Genomic DNA, 23,713 nt, shown 5'->3' with positions numbered 1-23,713 from the left:
TTTCACCTCCTGGTTTTGGGGGAAATGAAAGGCGGGGTTTTCAGAGTAAAATCCTTCTCATTTGCTTGGCACTCTAGCGTCTTTATTCTGAAAAACTGGCGGCATCATAAGTGTTAATAAGTGAGTGCAGCAGTCGAATAACGCTCTGCGTTAGTCAGAGACCAGAATACTGGAAAGTATGACTAAACAGAAATGTCATATGTCAACACAAACCCCTGACTACAGCATTCCTAATTAAGTTAGAAGAACTAGTTCACAAGGGATTCTCTGGTGGTCCCGACTCTCTATAGATAAGATGCATACGTCACTGTAAAAGGGATTTTCCTTTGTGAGCTTTAGAGTCAAAGCATACACTCTTGGCAGTCCCTCGCGAGACCTCTTCAGTCTTCGGCAGGAACCAAATAGGACCGTCCTACATGTTCAGAGTTTGGGGAGTTGTGGAATGTGAACCTTGATTTTTTTTTTCTCCTTCTCCCTCCCTCTCTTCCTTTTTGTCCCCTTTTGCCGAGAAACCCAGAAAAGACCAGTCAAGTTAGTGACTGGAAAACAAAACATGTGTGTTTTTATCTGCACTCGAGTTTGGCTCCCTGGCCAGCTTGGAGCGACTCAGCTGCCAAATATGCATGAAAATGTCACGGTTTATTAAGAGGTTGTTGGCTGGGCTCGTGAGTGAAACCACAGAGTGAAGAAGACCGGAGACAGACCCATGACCCCCCCCCCCCCCCCCCCCATGGCTACTGGAGAAACCGCCAGTACAACTAGTCCAAGCACCCCCAAAACACTATATGATAGAGCTGTAGCTATCTGTTTTCAGAACATTTATTTTAACTTATGCTGGTTATTTGATAATTGTGTAAGTGCACCTCACCCATACCTTTGTTTTTGAGTGGTGCAACCACTCCTATAGACAGCTATGCGTGTCCCTGGGTCCCTGGCTGTGTCCGAGCAAATTGCGTTTGGTTGGTTTTCACCACCAAGTCTCACTGTTGCGCAGCCTCACACACACACACACACACACACACACACACACACACACACACACGGAATTGCACCACTCACTTCACACAGGTGTGATTTTTAAAATATCTTGAGTATCTTGAGACTATCTGCTCTTGCTTTGTCCAGTATGTGCCTACAATATAAAAGTAATGGAACAATTGGCTCGTTAAGTTATTAAGACCAGGCAGGCACAATGGACAAGTGACGTGAGTCTCACAGAATAGGCTCTAGAAGTGACTACACCCCTCCCTCCACCAATCACACCTCCCCTCAGAACTGGTAAAAGGGATGCAGGTGTTCTTAGAAAATATGTGTAAAAAATGTTGATTGATTCACAACTACTTTCCTTGTTTGGACTTGAGAGAGGCCAAGCGTTCAGCTTTGGCTCCGTTACAGTCTTTATTCCTCATATTTTCCATGACTGTGGGATATGGCTAGGCCTGCCATATCACACATGCTAGCCATTATCTTCTTCTGTGGCCTTGTCCTCGTTTTCTCCCCCTTGCTCCATTATTAGAGAGCGGTTGGTTTGGGTTTCATTTGATCTCATTGTCAGTGTAGTACAAGCATGTTTAAGAAAGAGCAGCTCATGTTGTGCAATCGGCATTAGTAGGCACTAGGCAGAATGTATGATTTCTGCAATCTGCATTATTAGGCAATATGTATGATCTCTGCATCTGCGATCCGCAATAGGCAATATATTCCTATTTAAAATGTTTGTTTATCTTAAATTAATGGACTACTTGATCATATTCACACAAAAGTAGATCTACAAGCTCAAGATCTACAAGTTTTGAACTAGATCTGCTACTTTTGCTAGATTTGACTTTGAATCCTGGAAAGTACGTTTTGGACGGATGAGGGTTCCACCTGACAGACGATATTAATGATCAATAGGCAATATGTATGATCTCAGATCTCTGCAATCTACGGTACATAATTTGTATTAGTTGGCAGATTGCAGACCAATATGTATGATCTTTGCAATCTGCAATAGTAGGCTAAATATATGATGTGCAATTTGCATTAAGTTGCAATGCACACAGGGTTTAAATAAAAAAACATTTGCTAGAGCATTTGGCTTTTTTAGTCAGTATACTGTATACAATATGCTGTCTGCAATCTTATCGCCAATCTCTATTATGAGGCACTCGGTTTATTTATTAATTGTTTTTGGTATTGGCTGTCTTTCTGTGACTAAGAGTTTATCACGATTATCTGCCATGAGTCATGATTAGCAGCTCAGCATCAACAGCAGGAATTTCACATCAGGCTCCACGGCCTGACCCTGGTCCAGTGTTTATTATAAACTCAATTTTGGATGAACCGCCCATTCAACATACCACCAATTCAACATCAGACTTTCTGTAACGGATGCTTTCCAACACTTACCTGGACAGCTACCTTAACCCACCACCAATGCTATAGCCAACAACTCACTGAACGTTGTTGGCTTTGCGCTGTGTCTTGTACTTACACAATGGGTACAACACAGCGATGGTGGTGATATTTGACATTGTTGATGGCAAAAATAAAGTTCCATTTGTAACTCTGGGCGTTTAAAAATGGAATGAAATAGACCATTATGCGTCCATTATTAAGTTCCATTTGTACATGCCCGGAGTTAAATATGAACTGCTGAATGAACATGTGCCTATGTGCCTGCAAACAAAACGAAAACCCCAGGGTTCCTCTTTTGAGTAAACAAACTACTTTCTATTTACTCACATTTCACCTAATGGGAGCTCCTCGGTCGTCCCTCCCAGGCACGAGCGCCTTCAGGGGTGCGGAGGAGAAAAACATAAACTCAATCCCTGTCCCTTTTTCCCTCTACACCAAGTATTTTTGCTGATGAATTTGTGATAAATTTCAATGCCTATATTTGGAAGATTTCTTTTGACTTTATCTTGTAGCATTTTGGTGATGTGGCTTGATATGTATCACGTATGTATCTTGAGTTACCTGCAGTACCCTACATTTAAACTTTTTAGATCTGAAAGCGTTTGGAGCTTGTAGATCTGTTACTTTGCTATTTTTATCCTTTGAATCCTGAAAAGTAACAGATTTGGACAAATTCGTTTTCCACCCGACAAAGACGATTTTATATATATATATATATATATATATATATATATATATATATATATATATATATACACACGTTTGTCAGAACACTGTTTTTAGAATCGGCCTCAGGTCTAAATGGGTTTAAGAATGACGATAGACTGGTCTCGTTGTCCGTTTCGTCTGCCTTCAAACAGCCGGCGGCATATTCCTGTCTTTACAACCCCCGGCTCGCCGGCCTCAGGGATATTTTCAGTCCCTACCTGAAAAAGAACCCCCTGTGACCACTGGTGGAGCCTGGCGGTGTCCTGTTGCTCCTATTTTGCTAACTGTACAACAAACCGGCTCCTCAGACGTGGCTATTCTTTCATCTCCAGCACACAAGCAGCATATGCAAACATAAAATGTTTGTCTACCTTTTTTCACTGACAAAATCTAAAAGCTAAGATGACTAAAATCTAAGACTAAATATATTGACAATTTTGTCAACAAATAAAAACTAGAATAAAATGTTAGGGAGGGACTAGTGGAGACTGGAGAATAGATTGAGTAGAATGAAAAGATAAGCCATTTTTTGTTTGGTTGCGCTCTGACAACAGCCCATCTACAAACTCACAACGTATCGCACTGTGAGCTTGTACAGTAGATTAGAGCAGTGTTTCCCAACCTTTTTACTGCCAGGACACACTTTTCATAGCCAAAAAATCCCAGGGCACACCTAGATATACAGGGTGGGGGGGTTGTGTATGTGTGTGTGTGTGTGTGTATATATATATATATATATATATATATATACACACACACACTTTTTCCACACAGGTCTCCTCCCATCGCCATTGTACACATTTGCACAACATCTAACGCGAAGAAATAATGACAATAGGCTTCCCATCATGCACCTGGGACACACGTGATCGGGTGTAGCCAATCTCCCGGACACTCGCCGTCCACTACCATGTTTACAGGCAGGGCACTTCGGCATACAACGCATGCGAAAACATTTCCCCTAAATAGACCTTCTTAGAAATGAGTTTGTCACCTCAACAATGGTAATATATGTAATGTAATGAATTATTCTTGATTCATATGGTAACCCTACCCAGCAAGGAACATTTATGGTTCTTCTATCATTCATAAGTCCTTCCGTTGCATGGACTTGGACAGTCACATGACTTCCCCCCCACTGGTTTGCATCTACTTGACACAGGTCTATAGACAGGCTCATCAGCCTCACACACACACACACACACACACACACACACACACCTGGATTATGTCCATGTGTGTCCAGATGTTTTATTTCCAGGTTGCTTCATGCTTTGATTTGTGCTCCTTGAAAGGGCCGATTGGCTCCTGGATTTATAGTAGAAAGTGGACTTTCCTATTATGGAAGAAAGTTATTCAGTGTTGTAAACACTACGGTTATGATGTAGACTGCTGGTATTCCTGTACGTACCTCCCATATATGAAAAAAAAAGGATTAAGGCAAGAACCTGTTACCTAACAGTGAGATGACTCGAGTACATACAGTAATATCCATTGAAACCAGATCAGTTCAGGTTTATTCTGTTAGAACACAATAACAGCTGACTTACAGTGGAGGACGTTGTCTGAATGTCTTCTCAACATTTGTGTGTAATTAAATTTATCCATTGAACCGTGTGTGTGTGTGTGTGTGTGTGTGTGTGTGTGTGTGTGTGTGTGTGTGTGTGTGTCAATTTCACAGTGCCACGCTACGAGCTTGTAGATCTGCAATTAAAAAAAGAAATCGTTGAAGGAAATGAGCAAATCTTTGTATATATTAAAGCAAACATTTTTAACTCAAATGTTTTTCTTCAGGTTGTCCCTATGACAAAATCGTTTGAGATGGGGGACACGAAAAAGTTTGAGCACCACTAATATAGCATCGTAGTTTTTTCAGAAAGACATGTAGAATCTGATCTCAGGTCTTCATAGGTTAAGATAATTCCTCCCAATCAAGGGAGCAGCCTAAGGGCAGGCAGCCACCAACTGATGTGCTGTAGTCAACTTTATTCACATCACAGGTTTACAGGTGTAAAACGGTGGGTAACCATAGTTTTTGTTATTTCCATAAAAAGAAAGGGAAGGGGGGATAAGGGGAAGAGAGATCAATAAAAAACGAATTATCTACATATTTACCAGTTAGCTAGCTAACCGTTATGACATTTAAACAGACGATTAGCTGATACAGGTGTGACTATCCAGAGCATTTTACAATTACTCATCAACAGTAAAGTACAACTGTGTGAATTTGAAGCAGTTAGGCCTGTCACAAGTATCACATAATTGCCTAATCGCAATTATTTGAGATAATCCCATTTATCCCAATAGTTATTTGCATAATCGGCATAATCCTTTCGATGTTGAAAAAATATTCGTATATTTTCAAACACTTAGTGGAAAATAGTGGAAATAGTGGAAAATAGTGGAAATGGCAGATCTATGTGACACGTTTTGAGCTTTCAGATTGGATATTTCCACTAATGTTTTTTTCTCTCTAAGCATAGTTATTAAATTATTCAAGTTCTTTGTCATTATAATATGACCTGTGCGCCTTTTGTTTATGAAGCCTAGAACACACGCCAGAAACACAATTAAATCGTTTATTTGAGAGGCAATTAATCATCAAGTAAAATGTAAAAACCGTGAAGCAATGCGTTGTGATGCTTGGTTGTGTTTTTCCTAAAACAACACTTTTCTGTCTGTTTTTCAGGTGCTGGGACGCTGCTTCCTGACGGTGATGCAGGTCCATTTCCAGTTCCTGTCCCAGGCCTTGCAGAAGGTCCAGCCCGTGGCCCAGTCATGCCTGGCCGAGGCCCTTGCTCAGGCCCAGGAGCGCCGAGCCAACGCCCGCTCCCAGCAGGGCACGGGGCCCGGGCCCCTCACCGAGCTAGAGGAGGCCTCTCGCTCATGGAAGGGTGCAGCCGAGGTATGTAGCCACAGTTATGGGGCTAATAACCCCCAGTACTCTTCCTTGGTCTATGCTGTTGGAAATGGTCTGTTGAGGTGAAAAGACAGTCCGTTAGGCAGTCCGTTAGACATTCCTGAGACGTGCCAGGTCTTTAGGATTTCCAGCCACAAACTTGATAGTTTGTATGTGAATTTAGGTATATTGCCACGTTTTCATACTTCCTGGTGATCATTTCGTGTGATTCCGGGAGCTTTGCTAATCCCAGCAGGGCTAATCTCTCTGCCCTACTTGAGGTTTCTTTTGTTCTCTGCACTGAGCTAGAGGACAATACTTCCTTAGAAAGCCCAAATAACTGTGACTGTTTTTAGTTGTGACTTGTGAAACGGAAGAAAATGACCTCAATGTCCCCACCTCCTGTCCTACCATAGGTATCGCAGAAATGGAGGGTGACCATTCTATCCAAAGTTCCAAACTCCTCAAACGAGGACCAAACCCCTTAAACCAGGACCCTTAAATCAATGTGCAAGTTCGTCGTGCATGCTCCTGCCCATTCATGTACGTTCATGCACGCGTCACACACATGTATACGCGCCATAGATGTTACATACAGGCAACGACCGACTGACAAACATCAGACTCACCAGTAAGCATTGAATTTACCCACATAATGCATTAGTTAAAGGACCTATAACATAAAATTCAACTTTTTCTATTTATTTTGTGTTTTTGGCGCTCCCATATGTGTTTTCTATCCCCACAAATAACCAATTTTGAACAATCAGGCTTTCATAATCATATAAGTGCTTTAATGGAAATTGCTCTCAGGAACAGCTAGAAAAATGAAAAAATGTGTTAGGGTTAGGTTAACCCTAACCCATTTTTTCACCCGGTGCCAATTGCCTAAGCTGTAATCAGTGCTACACTCCCTCTGCCAACCTGGGGAGAGCCCCAAACTGAGCTCATGCTTCCTTCAATGCATGAGGAGTGAGCAGGCCTCTTCTTATCACCTGACGTAGAGCGTGGAAGGAACACGTTATTCCAACCAGTTCCTTTCCCCTCCATCAGGTGCTCCGGCTGACCAGGGGGAGGCAGTGTAGTGACCAGCATTACTGTATGTTTTTTGTGAGGGTACATGAAAGGACCTTTCAGAACATGCCAAACGTCTATGCAACCACTGAAAATCAACTAATCCAGTGGGGTACAATTTTGTCGAAATTTTTGAATGTTGAAAACCGGGACCTATTGGTGTTTTTAGGTATATTTCTCTGGACTCGGGATGCTTAGCTTTAAATTGGGACAATGCCAACCAAGCCGGGACGTCTGGTCATCCTATGTTGAGTAATATTCAAGCCATAACGGTGACATCAAAGAATATAATATGACTTGAAAGTATTTCTCCTTTCCCACTGATAGTAATTGCCATCATTGAAGCAGCACTCATAACTCGACAAATTAACAAAAAAAAACAGCATGACAAAAATAGCTGCTCCTCTGTGCTTTTTGTGGGCCAGAGAATAGTGGTGTGATTGATCTGGTATAAAGCCGTAGGCCTGGAGGGGACTACTGGGCTGGAATGTGCAGCAGACACACAGGCTTGCCTGGCTGGCTGGCTGCTGTGGAGTGGAGACGAGAGAGGGCGGGAGGGAGGCGGTAGCCTGGACTCCCATTTAAGCAGCTCTTAATATTTATTAATACTGTATATTGTTTTTACAGCCAGGAAATCTCTGTGAAACATGTTAGGGGGGAAGCGCAGTCAATTGAATTCGGTAGTAGGTGTGTCAAAATTGTGACTATGAAGGAAACTAAATTACATTACCAGAGTTTGAATGTGTTACCGTCAGTGTAGAGTAGTTGTTTATGTTGAATGTCTCATTTTGGAACAAAACGTTTTTTGTTTCATTTGTTTCATCCAGCAGTGTTTCTGGTTCATCTCTTGACGTTGGTGCTGGTGATGGAACGGTTGTTAATGCATCATTCTGTAAAGCCAGTGGTTACTAAATGAAACTTGTTGTCCCTCCGTGACCCAAACTTGGGAAAATACCCAATCTACAAGCTCATGGAAGTGGAATGTCTTTGTTTATTCATGAAACATTTCAAAATAAATATTTATTAAAAATAAAGATGTAGGAAACTAGAAATGAAAGCTTAATTTACTTGCGACCCAGTAATAGTAGTGTGTGTGTGTGTGTGTGTGTGTGTGTGTGTGTGTGTGTGTGTGTGTGTGTGTGTGTGTGTGCGTGTGTGTGCGCTGTGGTTGTTTGGTTCTAATGGGGATAGTAGTGAGCTAACGGTGTGATAATATGCTGCGGTGTTGTGCTCCATCCAGGCCACGGGGAGGCTTAGAGAGAGGGGCCGGGACGGCTGCCTGGCGGGCATCCAGGTTCAGCAACTGTTCTGCTCCAACAACACCACCATCCCTGAACACCAACTTAAGGATCTCAATGTGAAGATTGACAACGCTTTGCAGGTAAACGGACATTAAATGCTGGCATGTGATCTTTTTTTTTTTTGCCAGGTGCTTGAATTTTAAATTTATTTTAATTTTGCACATTATAAAACAATACATAAAGGAAAAATACGTAGAATACAATAAAAAAGTGCAAGGAGGAGGCAAGAAGCACAAAGGGATTATGCGATTATACATCAAAACATTTAAAGACATGATTTGAAAAACAATATGAATATAATTCATAGATAACTGCAAACGATGATTGCACAGTATAATAAAAGACAAAGGTCTACTCTAGAACATGAGTGACAACTTGATTATCAGTCCAAAAGCAGCCTGGATTACATTTGCTACTTCTGTACCGTAAAAACAACTGTGAAGACGACCTTAGTAGACAGTTTTTCATGATTACCTGCCTCTAAGCCAATGGGAGACTTACCCATAAAATCCATAGTCTGACGGAGCTAGTGGCAACAGAAGCTAATGTTATGCTTATGAGCTAACCCTGTAGCTGAGGAAAGCCATAACAAAACACAGAGTGAACCAACAGAACGTCAGAAACGAACAAAAACAAAGGCCGGGAGGTTGCGACAGAGAAACATAAAGGCTTTTTGGCAGAAAAAATGAATAATTTAATAAACGAAAAAAAAGGAAAACGGAGACGGCCAAGCAGCAGCGCTTGCTGCAGTCGGCAGTTATGACTAGTCATTCTTGTTTTTTACCTGTTGGATGACCCAGACTCTTCTCCCTTCTGGCTCCCAAACTTTGGAACAAACTCCCTAATGTAGTTAAAACTGCAGATTCACTTCCAATGTCCCGACATAATATGAAGACTCACCTCTTCAGACTCCACCTTAGCCTGTAGCATTTGACCTATAGCCTTTACGACCATGCAGTCTCATGCAAAGGTTATAAATGTAATTTAGATGGCATGTTATTTAGACAGCGGATGTCATGTAAATGGACACACATGGCATCTATTAGTAATATAGAGGGTATGCGCATGCATAAAGTGAATGGCAGATCGAGTGGCAAAGTGAGTGACAAAGTGTATTGAATGTTTAAAGTTATTGAATTCAATCAAATAGGACTTTTCTGTTTGGATGTATGGGCTGTCAAGGCCAGAAAGTCGGTTTTAGTCACTCAGTAGGCATTCCCGCATAACTCCCGGGTATGATGATGATGTCACACGCATACCCTCTATAGTGTCTAATGTACAAACAATATTATATTGTTGGACTCATGCTAGGTTTACCTATGATCCTACACTACACTATGAGACAGTGTAGTGAGGCACTACACTGTTCACTCACTGATATGGGCTTACCTTGCTTAATGAAAGTCGCTCTGGATAAAGAGTGTATGCTAAATGGCTGCATTGTTGGTGTCGGCCATGTCAGAATCTGACATTAGTGACCCACTTATAACGAGGACATGAATAGGGGACATGATTAGTTCCGGACGTTTGCAAAAGAACATTTGACCAGGATTGAATGTGTGGAGGTCGTCACACGTTCAAACTGTCTGGTCACAAGGCCTGCAGGGTGTTTTGGAAAACTGTCGGGCCATGATATGGTGTAAGGAGCTGCTTCTGCATTGTTGCTTTAATCATAATGTAAAATCTTGTTTTGCCTGTGACTCACATTGTTCCTGATTGCTGTGAATGTTTCCAAACTACATTAAACCCAAAACCAGTTATGTGGGGGCGTGTCCCAAACGTAGGCGCTGAGACATTTTCAGAGGCCATGCATGAACACAGATTGGGTAAATTGTGCTTTCCATTACAATTTTGGCATTTAGTACACTCTTAATCCAGAGCGATTTACAGTAGTGTTGAACTGTTGGTATGTCTAACAGTCTAAACGCTATGATGTAAAAAACAAATCTCTACATTGAAACTATAGGATGCCAACATATAAAGCTATCATCTGTCTAAATAACATGCTAGATTGCATTAGATTTGACCCTTTGCGTAAGACTGCATGGTCGTCAAGGCTATAGGTCAAGTGCTGCGGGCTAAAGTGGAGTGTGAAGAGGTGAGTCTTCAGATTACAGTGGAAGACCACACCACTATGTTGCTCTCCTATGGATTTAACCTGGGGAAAACATTTGTAGATCGGCTATTGTTGAGAAAGATATTTGTTGTTGATGATAAACAACAAAAGTGTAATCTGCAACACAATGTTGTACAGTATGTAGTGGGGATCCCTGCATCTCTCTCTCAGCCAAGGGCTCCATGGCCTGAAAAATCGTTGAAGACCAGCTTTCTAATTGCTTCTATCTAGTGCAGTGAAAAGTTGAGCTGCAGTGCAGTCCTGTACTGTCATGATCATTTCCCTGCTTGTACAAAGTGAACGGACTCCCAGTGACTGGTTTCTAGGGCTGGACAGTATATCACATTTTGATGGATCCTTTTTTACCAGTGACATGAAAGATTCAGTGCAGAGAATATTAAAACTTATCTGAACAGTGGAAGGGGAAAAGGATTCACCTTTGCAAGTCTGCATATCTTCACTGCATTCCACTAAATCTCATTTCTAATTTCAATAGATGTAAAACGTGGATGTATTTTGTGGAATATTGCAACGACGGTATATGTTGAAAATATATTAAGACAATATTGAGACATAATATATTAGACATTTTGGATCATGAAATGACTAGTGGAGAAGATGTCAGTAGAACTAATACAAGTAAAGTTTTTCCGGCTTGGTTCCGCATTGGTCACACATTGGTCATGGGTTGTCAGCTTGTGTGTTGGCTATTTTCGGCACGCAGCTAAGTATAAAGCAGGCATTACAATGCCAAAAATACATTATAGTTGACTAAATCAACTGTACTTTAGTCAACTAAAACTAGTCTAAAACATTTCAGATGACTAAAGCATGACTAAAACCTTTGCTTGTAACTGTATGTGTGTTGTGTACTTTCCATGGATAAATGAATATTCCTCTTTCTCTCTCTCTCCTCCAGGCCTATAGGGCAGCACTAGAAAGCATGGGCCACAGTGAATACGCACTGAAGGCAGGCTTTCACTTAAACCCTAAGTCTGTGGAGACAGCCCTACAGGTACGTTCATTCTTTATAGATATTCTAGAATACCAAGGATAGGACGGTGACTGTTTTTCCTTTTTCTTTTTTTTATAAAAAACTCACGAATAGATTTAACCAATATTTATTGTAGAATGAATGAAGTGCGCATATAATATTTTATCTTAGCGTTTGGCTCTGCTACATTTTTCTCCCTGCTCGGCACAATTAAACACCATCATTAAACATTAAGAGCAGGTAGATAGATATACAATAACAACCCCCCCCCCCCCCCCCCCCCCATGGAAATAGCAGAGCCCACCGTTGGCGTTGGGAGCAAACGGCGCATAACAACTACCAGGAACCATATGCAGAAGGAAGGCAGGAAGAAGGATGAGCTTAAATACCCCGCCCAATTGGACTGCCACATCAGTGTGTGGCAGTCTGTGGGTCTTGCAAACACTGTATACACCCACATAGTAATGCAGCGTATTAACCCCTCGACAAAAAACACAATTGAATCGTTATTATCGTAATTATTTGTGTAATCGTCCTGTAAAATGTCATCATTGTGACCACCCTATGCATATGGGTTGTATCAGTCTCCTATACAGCATAGGTTCCTATGTGCATCATGTGGTGTTTATGTATCGGTGTGTGTGTGTGTGTGTGTGTGTGTGTTTGCAGGGCTGCTGCAGTGAGGCTGAGGCCCAGCAGGCGGGCAGGATGCAGACGGCCTCCCAGCCCATCCAGTGTGAGTTGCCCACCATTCCCCTGCAGATCGGCTCGCACTTCCTCAAAGGAGTGTCCTACAACGAGTCGGCCGCCGACAACCTCAAACTGAAAACGGTAAGGTACCCTACTAACCTCAAACTTTTGGTGATAACCTAACTCACTGTGGTGGTAGGGTAAACTACAACATGACGTCACTGAGCTGCGGTGATAAGCGACTCTCTATTTTATACTAACCACCGCAGTGGTTAGGTTATCACCTAAAATCTGGAGTATGAGTCCCGCTCAAACTGAAAACGGTACGGTACCCTGAACTCAAACTGAAAACGGTACGGTAACCTAACCTGAACTCAAACTGAAAACGGTACGGTAACCTAACCTGAACTCAAACTGAAAACGGTACGGTAACCTAACCTGAACTCAAACTGAAAACGGTACGGTAACCTAACCTGAACTCAAACTGAAAACGGTACGGTATCCTAACCCTGAACTCATACTGAAAACGGTACGGTAACCTAACCTGAACTCAAACTGAAAACGGTACGGTATCCTAACCCTGAACTCAAACTGAAAACGGTACGGTAACCTAACCCTAAACTCATACTGAAAACGGTACGTACCCTAACCCTCTGTCCCCAATGCCGTCCCAACACAGGGGAAGGAAGGCGGAATTACCTTGATGTGGGAGGTTGTCTAGCCTTGACTTTGATTGCTGGCTTCCCTTTTCTTTCTTTGTATGCCCCCCCCCCCCCCCAAAAGAGTTCCTGAAAGGTCTTGTTCCATCACATACACAAAATGCTCACACTCTCTCTCTTCCTGTCTCACTCTCTGTTTTTGTCTCTCTTTCACTCTGTGCCTGTGTTAGTCTCTCTCTCCCTCTCTCTCTCTCTCTCTCCACTTCCGTTCTCTCTCCACACACCGTGTGATTTATGTATCTTAACTATCTTTATATTTGGCACGCATTCCATGTTTTGACATCATGGGTTTTCTCCTTGGCTCCGTGTTCCACGTGAGGCCTTGGGTCGGTGTCCGTGTTCAGATCCACCTCATCACTGTTTACATGTAGGATGTTCCCTCATCTGTCAACGCAACACACACGGATAATCATTCTCCTAACAGTTGGTCTGGCTATCAACTACTCATGCACTACTGGTCACACACACACACACACACACACACACACACACACACACACACACACACAATGTGTGTGAAAAAGCAGCGTAAAGCATGTTGTCTATGCTTAATATTTCATTATATGATATTAAAGTATCTGCTTATATAAGCAGATACTTTATTTTAAATTGAATTAAATCGTTGGTGCGCCGATGGCCTGGTAGCGGTTAAGGCGCATGCCCCATATAGGCTCTAATGCAGCCTGAGAGCGAGTTGCAGTTTCGATTCCCGGAGTCCAACGACCATTGTCACTCCCTCTGTCTCCCGTTTCCTGTTATTCTCCACTGTAACTATCCAATAAAGGCAGAAAAATAAAAGAACAAGTCTTGGTACGTACTGGGGTTCATGAGGATGTCTTATCTTAACAGGGGCCTGTAGAATGTTTCATGTCTAAAGTTAATAAATAAATGTAAACGCCACCCATCATAAATTTCAAAATGCAAGGGATATATTTTTTTTCCTGCTTCGGTTTCACCCTTCTGCCCTCCATTGGAATTATATGTTACTGCATGTGTTTATACCATAATGAAATAAGTGTTTATAGACAGGGCTGCAAACAACTTTTTTTTGGTCTAGTACGCAGAGGAGCACCTGGAGAAGTTACTTGGTGCTCCCAAAATGCGGCCACCCGTCTCGCCGGATGGATAAAAGAGGGATGCATGAATAACTTATAGCAAAACGATATTCATTTGATGAGTGGGGAGTCAATGGAGGGTATTGCAACTCTAGATTTATCCCATTATAAAAAGAATCTAGAGTTAAAAATTGCCTCTAGGTCCATGTGTGGTCCAGCCCTATGGAATGCATATTCTAATAAAAACAACGTAATACTTCCTATGGATAATATGAGCATCAAAGCAATATTTAGATCCTTTTTTATTTTTTATTTAAATAACCAATCTACTAGCTCACAACGTGTTGCGGAGGCGACACGTTGTGAGCTTGCAGATCAGCTATTTATTTTAACATGCGACGCGTCGTACGGCGAAGCAGATGTCAGGCTTGATTGACAGCACAGAATGAATTTTAACAACATATGTGCACTGGCGCACCGCCTGTGTGCAGGTCTGTTTATAGACAGGTTTATATAGTTTAAAGGATTTTTGATCATGCAAAAAACACTATAGCAATGATTATCAGAATAACTTAACAAACCCTTTTTTGTTTTAACCAAAACATGGCAGCTAACCTACACAAGTGCTGTATCCACTGTAAGGAGGGCGATGACCCAGCTCTTCTTTTAATAATATACCTAGCAACTTGTTCCTGTTTTGGTTTGAAAAAGTAAGGCAGAGAACAGCCCTTCTCAAAACCAACCGCGTGCAGCATCTGAAAACAAGTCTGTTTCTGTGCTAGTCCAGTAATAACTGGACTAGCACAAGTCTCTAGGTTAGCTATTGACCAGTAGTGGCCCTTTCTGCCTTTTCTTACCATCAGCAGGACTGCGTGTTGTTGACGGCTCCTGGTCTTTGTTTTGTGGCCCTCAGCACACCACGCTGCAGCTGATTAAGGAGGCCCTGGGGCAGAACGGGGTGGTGGCCCCCTGCAGGGAGGACTCGCCCGTCACAGAGGTCCTCAACCAGGTGTGTCCCTCCAGCTGGAGAGGAGCCTGTAAGACCGCTGTCCAGCTGCTGTTCGCCCAGGCCGGACTGGTGAGTAAAAAGCCAACGAAATGTTTCAGAATAATTGGCTGTGAATTTCATTTATTGCGCTTGAAAGATGGGAAAGGTGGGAATGGGCGTTGGGGTTGTGCAGCGGTAACGGGCCTGCCTACCACCATGGAAGGTTGCGGGTTCGAATCCACCGCGATGCAGCCGGCCGGCTTTGTCGAGGGTCTACACGCGAACACCATATTGACCCGTGTTCGTGGGCAGGGGGATATTTGTCGCTGCACGTAGTCCTACGGGCTCGGGGTGGCCAACCATGATATGGAAAAGTATAATATCACGATTATTTTTCAAGCAGTATCACAATCCACAATATTTCCACGATTCTTTTTCATGTTGATTTTTATGGATATTTTTCAAGTTACTTAACAGTACAACCACCTACAAGTTAACAAAAGAAAAAGGAGTAACAGGCCATTTAGACAAAAATATGTATTTTTCGTGAATGAAACCGTTGTTCTACAGAACTATAAATTAAGCTATAGCACTGCAAATCATAGAATGTGCATTCACTGTATTACGATATATACAATATCTCTGAAATGGCATATCGTTGAGACATTGCATTGTCTTTGCAATATTTATCACCCACCCCTAGTGTTAGGTGGGAAGTGTGTGGGGAGGAATCAATTGAAGAGAAAATGTGGTAGTGTGGTGGGAAGTACCTATGGACAATAAAACTGAAATGAAAATATTTGGGTATTGTAGAAACTAGTTTGAATTGTATACAACATACCGTAGTTCCTGTCTGTCTGTTCATAGATGGACCTATAGACCCAGTGTCTGTTTTGTTTCTGACTTTGAGATTGTGTACTGGTCACGGTAATGATCATAGACCAGGTTCCCTGTTTGCACAGTCTTTGAATGTCTTGAAGGTTTGGGAATTAATGTGTCATTGCGTGTGAAAGTAATGCATTATTTGTTACTGTGCACAGATGATTAGAATAGTTTTGATAAATACTACTTTAAGAATTAGTGGTCTACTTGACTGGCACATTGCCCAGCTACTATAAGCACACATTACACTGACCAAAGTGATACTTTGTTAAAAAAAGAGAGGTGTGGGTCTTTAATTAGATTGAAATGTTGTAAGATTCATCTAGAGACCAACTTTAGATGAGTTAAGTATAACAAAAAAGTTTATTTTAGTATACATGAATGGGTGCATGACAAACGTGCACATTGATTGATTTAAGGCTCCCGGTTTGGTCACACTATTTTGGGGCAGTTTGAAGCCGTTGGCACACGACTTCAAACAGCCGTGGCAACAATCTCTGTGGGAAACACTTTTGGTTCACAAGCCACTGGTTGTGAGGAATTTGATTCACTGTATAGTATAGTATGTTCTGATCATGTGATTCACAGTATAGTCTGCTCTGGTCATTTGGACATTCCTGAATCTTTTGTGTGCTTATTATCATTGGTATAAATAAAGGTCACCAGCTAGTCTCATAAGGGTTTGTCCATTAGGCGAAGGATTCCTCATGCATGACTGCTCTGCTGTACTGTAGCTTTCCACTGTCAGGAGAGAATGTAGTGGACAAGACATAATGAAAACAGCTGTCTAGAACAGTGGTTCTCTGAAAAACATTTCAGGCCGCGCGACCCCCCACAATAATCATATTTGAACTGGTGGGGGACCCCCCACCGACCCTGACAAGTACTTGGAATTGCAGGAGTGGAGGCATTAGATTAGGTTTTTACTCTGTTCCACAGATCAATATTGTGAAAATAGCTGAATTACAATAGCTGAATTACAACGCAAGGTTTGCCTCTTTCTTATGTTGACAATTTATAGTATAGTAAGTTTCTTGATTATTTTTGATGCAGTAAATGTTTTTTTCTTTTCTTTTTAATGTATTAGAACAGTCTTAAGTCCTTAAATTGTCACAAAGAACATTACTGCATCAAAACTATTTAAAAACAGGTCAAATATTGGCAAAATTGTCAAATAATATAATAAAGTTCAAATATGATTTTTTTGGGGGGGGCTCACAGCCTGAAAAGGTTGAACCCTTGATGAACCCCTTATGTCTTGTAGAGTACAAGACATAATGAAAAAGGCTGTCTAGAACAGTGTTTTCCAAACCATTTCCCACAAATTTTAAACAAACTCAAACACTTTTCAATGATAATTTGAGAAGTAATGGAAATAGCAGATCTACAAGCTCGCAATGCGTTTTTGTCTGGTGCAACGCCAATGTGAACAAGCGCATTGTGCTTCACAGTGGCCCCCTTTCCACTGCGGCTGAACCGGTTCGGTCTAATATTGAGCCAGTTCAGAGTGTTTCTACTGAAAATGAATTGGTTCAGAACACTAAAAATTGGTTCGGAACTGGAACCAAAAAGTGGCCACCGGTTCTGTGAAAGCACCAAGGTTCCAATAATCTAGAATGGAACTAAATCTAGAACCAAAGTTCTTTTGGTAGAAAAGAGGCCAGACTGTTTTTCTGGTCCTCACAAGAAGATGTTTGAGGTGCGCTAGCCCTTCTTATGTCCAGCTTTCCGTGTTTGTGTAAGCACAAAATATGTGACACAGGCCAGCACTTTGGTCCTCAACTCGCCAGAATGAAATGGTCGAAATAAAATCGTGTGTGTGTGTGTGTGTGTGTGTGTGTGTGTGTGTGTGTCGGGGGAGGTTTGGCAACATGTTATCCATTGTTTGTCTGGCTTGTTGTAACGGAGATGTGGAGGTATGTTGGCTCCCTTTGGGGGCCCAAAGGTGTAAACAAACACCCTGCAGGAGATACAAAGGAAAGCCGACATTCCTGTAACATCTGGGCAAAGGGATGGGCCAGCCTTTGGGTGGATCCCAAAATCCTATCTCTACTCTATGGTGTGGAAAGAAGAGTTCTTGGTGAGAGTCTTTCTAAATTGACAATTTAGAGATTAGAGGCGTGACATGTCACGAGGCGTGACCATATATGGAGGCGTGACCATATATGGAGGCGCGGCCGACTGACTGACGGGAAACTCATGTTTTCATAGTAATCTGCGACCTTTGGTCGCAATAAAAATTGTCACACTTTCAAATAAGAAAGAGGTAACAATTTATAAAATGGCGACTATGATTATTTGGGGGGTCGCAGCCTGAAAAGTTAATCGTTTACTGGTGTAAACGATTCCCATGTTGAGATTACTCTCAACGCCCTGCGTATGTGCAAAGTTTTACAACAAATACACAACTTTCTAAAAAATCACTCTGCAGTTGGTCGTAGATCTATTATTCCGAGTTCTAGAGTGAGCATATACGTACGGGGTCAGCATCAGGGCTCTCCTCAGAGATGCCTGTGTGTTTATGCTCCAGTGTTTATTTCCTCAGTGTGGTCTGGGGTGTGATGCTGTGGGAGGTTCCCAGCCAGCCAGCCAGATCCACACTCACTGTAAAACAACAGTGATGGATGACCCCTTTACATTAGCTTCTTATCTGAGCCTAGAACTCCCTAAAATAGATCACACACAACAAACTCTGTCTCTCTCACGCATGCACGCTAGTGAAAAGTATGTTCGTGTGCACCATTATCCAAAAGACAAAGATCTCTATAGTGCCCAGCTTTGATCTGGGTTCTTGCCCCTGCACCTTGGGACTGGTACTGTCGGTATAGAGGAGTAATAGTAGAACGGATTTCCACTTACTGTGATATAAACGATATTGAGAATGAGTTCCATTTTGTTTTCTACTGCCCGTTCCCGTTGTACCATGTGATGCAGAGCGACGTGATGCAGAGCGACTTGCATGGATCTTTTAACATAAGATATTCGCACTGGCAGAATATTTAGAGAAAGCATGGGACAAATGGACAAAGACAACATACATCCATTTGACTGCTCATTCTCTCTCTCTCTCTCTCTCTCTCTCTCTCTCTGATCTATTCTACTCCGTGAAGAGTCACTGTGACCTTGGATATAAACGTGGTGGAAGCCAATTTATCGTCATTTATTTATTGTCTGGTTCAGGTTGAATGGGTTCCTGATGTTCCTGGAAGAACTAGAAAGATTTGCACTCACTAAAGTGCATACCTGGGAAAATGTTATAACTAACTATATGACAATTATGCAAAATAATTGTGATTATATCAAATAATTGTGACTAGACTAATATGTAATAATTGTGAGAGGCCTGGGTGCAGGCTGTTTTCTCCCCCCTCCCTCTCTCTCTCTCTCCCTCTCTCCTTTTCTCGCTCTCCTTCTCTCTCTCTCTCTCTCTCTCTCTCTCTCTCTCTCTCTCTCTCTCTCTCTGGACTGCTAGCAGCCCGGGGGCTCCGAGGATGCACCTGCTCTATTAATAACAATAGACGCACTTCCTTTTCATACAGGAAGAGGCTCCTCCCTCGTTGCATGGGTCTCAAGGAGCTACAGTCTCTTTCAAAGAACATCCAAATATATTATGACACAGGCTGCTGTTTATTTTTTTATTTTTTTTATTTGCTAGCTGGATGTTTCTGTTTTTCTCACCCTGAATGTCACCTCTTTGCATAGTCACAAATGGAGTCCGATCCTGATTTATAACTTATGTAAAGAAGAGTGGACTTTTTATTTCTATTTCCCACATAGATGTGTTATGTTGAAACTTTATATAAACGATATACTCTGTAGACTGCTTGCACAAGCAGAACTGGAGGACTGGCGGTGAAGAAATAGATGAATGAAGTGAACTTTATCTGGAGTTGTGCTGATGCAGTTTGTTCTCTCTCTCTCTCTGTGTGTGTGTGTGTGTGTGTGTGTGTGTGTGTGTGTGTGTGTGTGGTTCATTCTCGAGGTCGGCTGTACCTTTGACTATAGCCTGGAAGAAGCCTTTCTAACCAAAGTGCTGAAGTATCAGCAGCTAGTGCAGACCATCTCACAGCTAGGCTACAGATGTAAACTTTTAGTTTTTATCTTTGGCAGCCTAGGGCATGTGCATAAGTTGTGAGGGGCTTACAAATGGCTGGCCTTTCCAAAAGGAGAGCCAAGCAGTTAGCGAGGTACTGCTCAGTTTCAGCCAATATAGGAAGCCGCTCAATTTGGAGGCGCTGTTTCCTTTATCCATGATTTACGTTTGCTGCCCTGTGTCCGACATGTCAGCTGTACTGTATAACGATGCTTTGCCGTCCATGCACGTTGTAACTGGTTGCTCTCCTATTGACAAACTGCACTGGCAGTGTTTATGTCCTTTGTACAAGGTAATCCTGTACTTCTCATTATGTGGACATAAATAAACATTTCAAATGTGTGTGTGTGTGTGTGTGTTCTAGGTGGTGGTCGATACAGCTCAAATAGAGAACAAGGAGGCATATGCTCCTCAGATCACTCTAGAGGGATCCAGAGTGGTGGTCCAAGTCCCCTCTACCTGGTAAGGAAAAGCCTTGTCAAATGATGTTTGAACATTTATTTAAAAAATAATCTATTCAGCCTTTGTCGCAAAACGTTTCCATCCGAAGGTTGGTGTACGATGAAGCAGCCTGTTCCAAAGCTGCGCGATAATTTGTTTTATCACATACCGTAGGCGTAGTAGAGACTAGCATTGTATCATTTAACCACTTCAAACGACCTGAAAGTACTTGCCACACAATGTAGTTACCCAAGCCGTGATACTCGCTGAGTTGGCAGCACCGTTGTGGTCCAAAGGCAAGTGCTTTATTACCGACTGAGTGATGTACGTGAAAACCACAACGCAAACAGACTTATGCAAAAGTAGGGTAAATATCAAATAAAGTTAGGTGACGGAACGATTTGAGTATGCTTTGCAGGAGTTTGTACGTGGCCTTGTTCCGCAGGCTAGTGTCACTGTGCAGGATCTCAGCTAATAGATCTCTACCAAACCTCAAGCCGAATGGGAACACTGGTTATACTAGTTCTTAGACCTGTACCATGGCTCTTTGATCGTGACGTCAAAGTCTTTGCTCAACTCTGAGTTTTGCTATGAGATAAAGATTTTCTCCCCCAAAACTACACACGCACATCTTTAGAATTCCGTGTCTGTCCTCATCTCAGCTCCCCTACTGTCTGTCTCACCTACACTGTCACCATCTTGGCTTTCCTACTGTCTGTCTCACCTACACTGTCTCCTTCTGAGCCTTCCTTCTCTCTGTGTCTTCCACAGAGTTACACCACATTGCAACAGTACAGAACACATATTGTAAATATACAAACTCTGGTGACTGTAGGACACATATCTAGCTAGGGGATCATTGTGGGTTAATTCAGAGTCTGCAGTGCAGTTTTTAAATGGGGATGTTTGGGTTTTCAGTCATCTGCAAAGCTGCTTATTCGCCCTTTTGTGAAGTTTCAACAGTTCCTCTCATTCACACCTCCAAGCTGCCGAGGACAAATGCAGCTTTCTGCTTGCGGCAACTCAACAGCTCTGCTTATTAGTTGGAGATCACATGTCTCGATCTATAGGGCTCCTTGACAATTGTGGGTGATTTTCAATTGAGGGTGATATTTTCCCAGCTGCTCCAGAGATTCAAACAAACAATCTAAAAGTGAGAAGCTTGCATTCATTCATGACAAGATAATGCCCGCAACTGCAACACATTCAATTTGTGACAGAAAATGAACCTGTAGGAGTGTAGCCTTATGTTTGACACATGACTACATGCATGAATAAGAACAAGTCAAGTACAGTATGTGTCTGTTCTGTAAATGCACCTGGGCCTGGGTGCGTGAAAGTGTGCGTCAGTGTGTGTGTGTGTGAGTGTGTGTGTGTGTGTGTGCCCTCCTTGCTATGTCCTCTTATCCCGTCTAATGTGTGCAGGTGTCTGAAGGAGGACCCCGCCACCATGTCCCTGCTCCAACGAAGTCTGGACCCAGAGAAGACTCTGGGCCTGGTGGACGTGCTTTACACAGCAGTGTTTGACATCAACAGATGGAAGGAGAGAAAGTGAGTCGACGATTGAAGCCTTCAACCGAAAATCTGAAGTAAACTCGGGTCTGGTTTTTCTTTTAATATTGAACGTGTTCTCCGCTTCGCCCGTCTACAGGGAACAGGCCCTGCCCACCATTCAGATGCAGCTGCAGCGGGAGATCCCAGACTACAGCGGCCACGCCGACCTGCCTCCCGGCAACAGCTCAAAGATGTCCAGCGGCCTGCCCAAATCCATCTCCAAGCTCACTTCCAAGTTCACCAAGAAGGCCTCGTCCAGCTCGGGCAGTGGAGGCGGGGGCAGCTACTCCATCCCCAGCACCCCGTCTCGCAGCATGCTGTCCGCCAACAGCTCCTCCGAGGACAAGCCCAAGAGCCTGGTGCACCACGGTGACGGCAGACTGCACAGCATCCTGCAGATGGGGGGCGGTCTGCCCTGTGGCCCAGACGCCACCCAGCAGGGCCAGCTGTCCATCAATGGCGTGGCGATATGCGGCGAGGACCAGGGCATGAACCTGCCCACCGACCAGGAGATGCAGGACGTCATCGACTTCCTCTCAGGGTTCAACATGGGCAAGTCCCAACAAGCCTCCCCGCTGGTGAAGAGGAGGAACTCTGTGGCGTCCGCCAACCCCGCCGAGCTCAAACCGCCGAGCGGGGCTGCTGCTGCTCCTCCCTCCCAGGCCGGTTCTCCTCACGGCACCCTGCAGCACCCTCCCTCCCAGGCCCTGCCTCAACCTCAGCCCCAGCCCCAATCCCAGCCTGTGCAGAAGCAGCAGCAGCCACCACCCCCTCAACATCAGCCACAACCCCCACAACAGCAGCCACCACCACCACAGCAGCAGCCACAACAGCCCTCCCCCCAGGCCCTCCAATACTACCAGCACCTCCTGCAGCCTATCGGCCAACAACCCCCTCCCCAATCCTCTCAGCTTCCTCCTCAACAGGCCCAGCAGGCGCTACCACCCCAGCAGAGAGTACCAAGCAAGTGGCAGCAGCCGCCCCCTCAGCAGCCCCCACAAGGTCCACCGCCTCCGGGGGGGCTGTCCCCTCTGGGGCCCATCGGACAGTGGAGCTCCCCGGGGCTTCCTCCTGACCTGAGCTCGGACCTGTACAGCCTGGGTCTGGTCAGCACCTACATGGACAGTGTGATGTCAGAGATGCTGGGTCAGAAGCCCCCCCAGGGACCCCGCAACAACACCTGGCCCAACAGGGACCAGAGCGATGGTGTGTTCGGTGGGGTTATGGGAGAAACGCTGCCCTTTGACCCGGCAGGTGAGTTGATCCAAAGATATTCCATTATTAAACATACGCCCAATCCCAATTGGAGCCACTAGAGGCCAAAGTGGTCTCCTAAGTGGGCACTGTCTGATCTCACCAACGTCCAATGTTTACTGGTGCTAGATTTCACGTGAGTGTGAAAGTTTGAGAAAAAGGTGATAATAAAGTAGATATTCTCTGAAGTACAGATTCCGAGCTGCGCTACAGAATGTTTTTCCTTTCCCGAGTCTGCTTTAAAGATTTCTAATTGGCCTGCTATTACTTCATAGATGGTCATTGTCAAAAGTCAGATGGTCATTGACAAGAGTAGCAGATCTTCAAGCTGTGGATTTGCTACTTTTGATCAATTTGTCTGGCACTGTAATATGATCATTTCATTTTTTTTAAAACACAAAAAGTTAATATGGAGATAGAGGTGTTTGGCCCAACAGCGACAGTGTAGTGTAGGCTGTCTGAAAGTAAGTCCCCATCCCGCTCCCATAACGTCCCTGTTTGGCAGAATGTTCACACCAGTGTAAATTCTTCCCAGAACACCTTCA

The 23,713-nt window shown here is 43.4% G+C and overlaps 1 protein-coding gene across 1 annotated transcript in view; it reads left to right on the top strand.

Annotated features, from left to right (window-relative positions):
- Positions 1–23,713, top strand: part of garre1 (granule associated Rac and RHOG effector 1) — a 54,471-nt gene that overhangs the window by 22,563 nt on the left and 8,195 nt on the right. The window contains exons 3-10 of the mRNA XM_080763957.1: positions 5,798–6,013; positions 8,322–8,462; positions 11,418–11,513; positions 12,162–12,323; positions 14,870–15,034; positions 20,284–20,381; positions 21,786–21,911; positions 22,012–23,168. Of these exons, the coding sequence (XP_080620083.1) occupies positions 5,798–6,013; positions 8,322–8,462; positions 11,418–11,513; positions 12,162–12,323; positions 14,870–15,034; positions 20,284–20,381; positions 21,786–21,911; positions 22,012–23,168 (2,161 nt within the window). The remainder of the gene's footprint in view (positions 1–5,797; positions 6,014–8,321; positions 8,463–11,417; positions 11,514–12,161; positions 12,324–14,869; positions 15,035–20,283; positions 20,382–21,785; positions 21,912–22,011; positions 23,169–23,713) is intronic.

Source organism: Protomyctophum bolini (assembly GCF_963924005.1).
Source record: "Protomyctophum bolini genome assembly, chromosome: 1".
In the NCBI taxonomy this organism is placed as follows: domain Eukaryota; kingdom Metazoa; phylum Chordata; class Actinopteri; order Myctophiformes; family Myctophidae; genus Protomyctophum; species Protomyctophum bolini.
The sequence above is the reverse complement of the archived record's forward strand: the minus strand, read 5'-3'. Positions and strand labels throughout refer to the sequence as shown.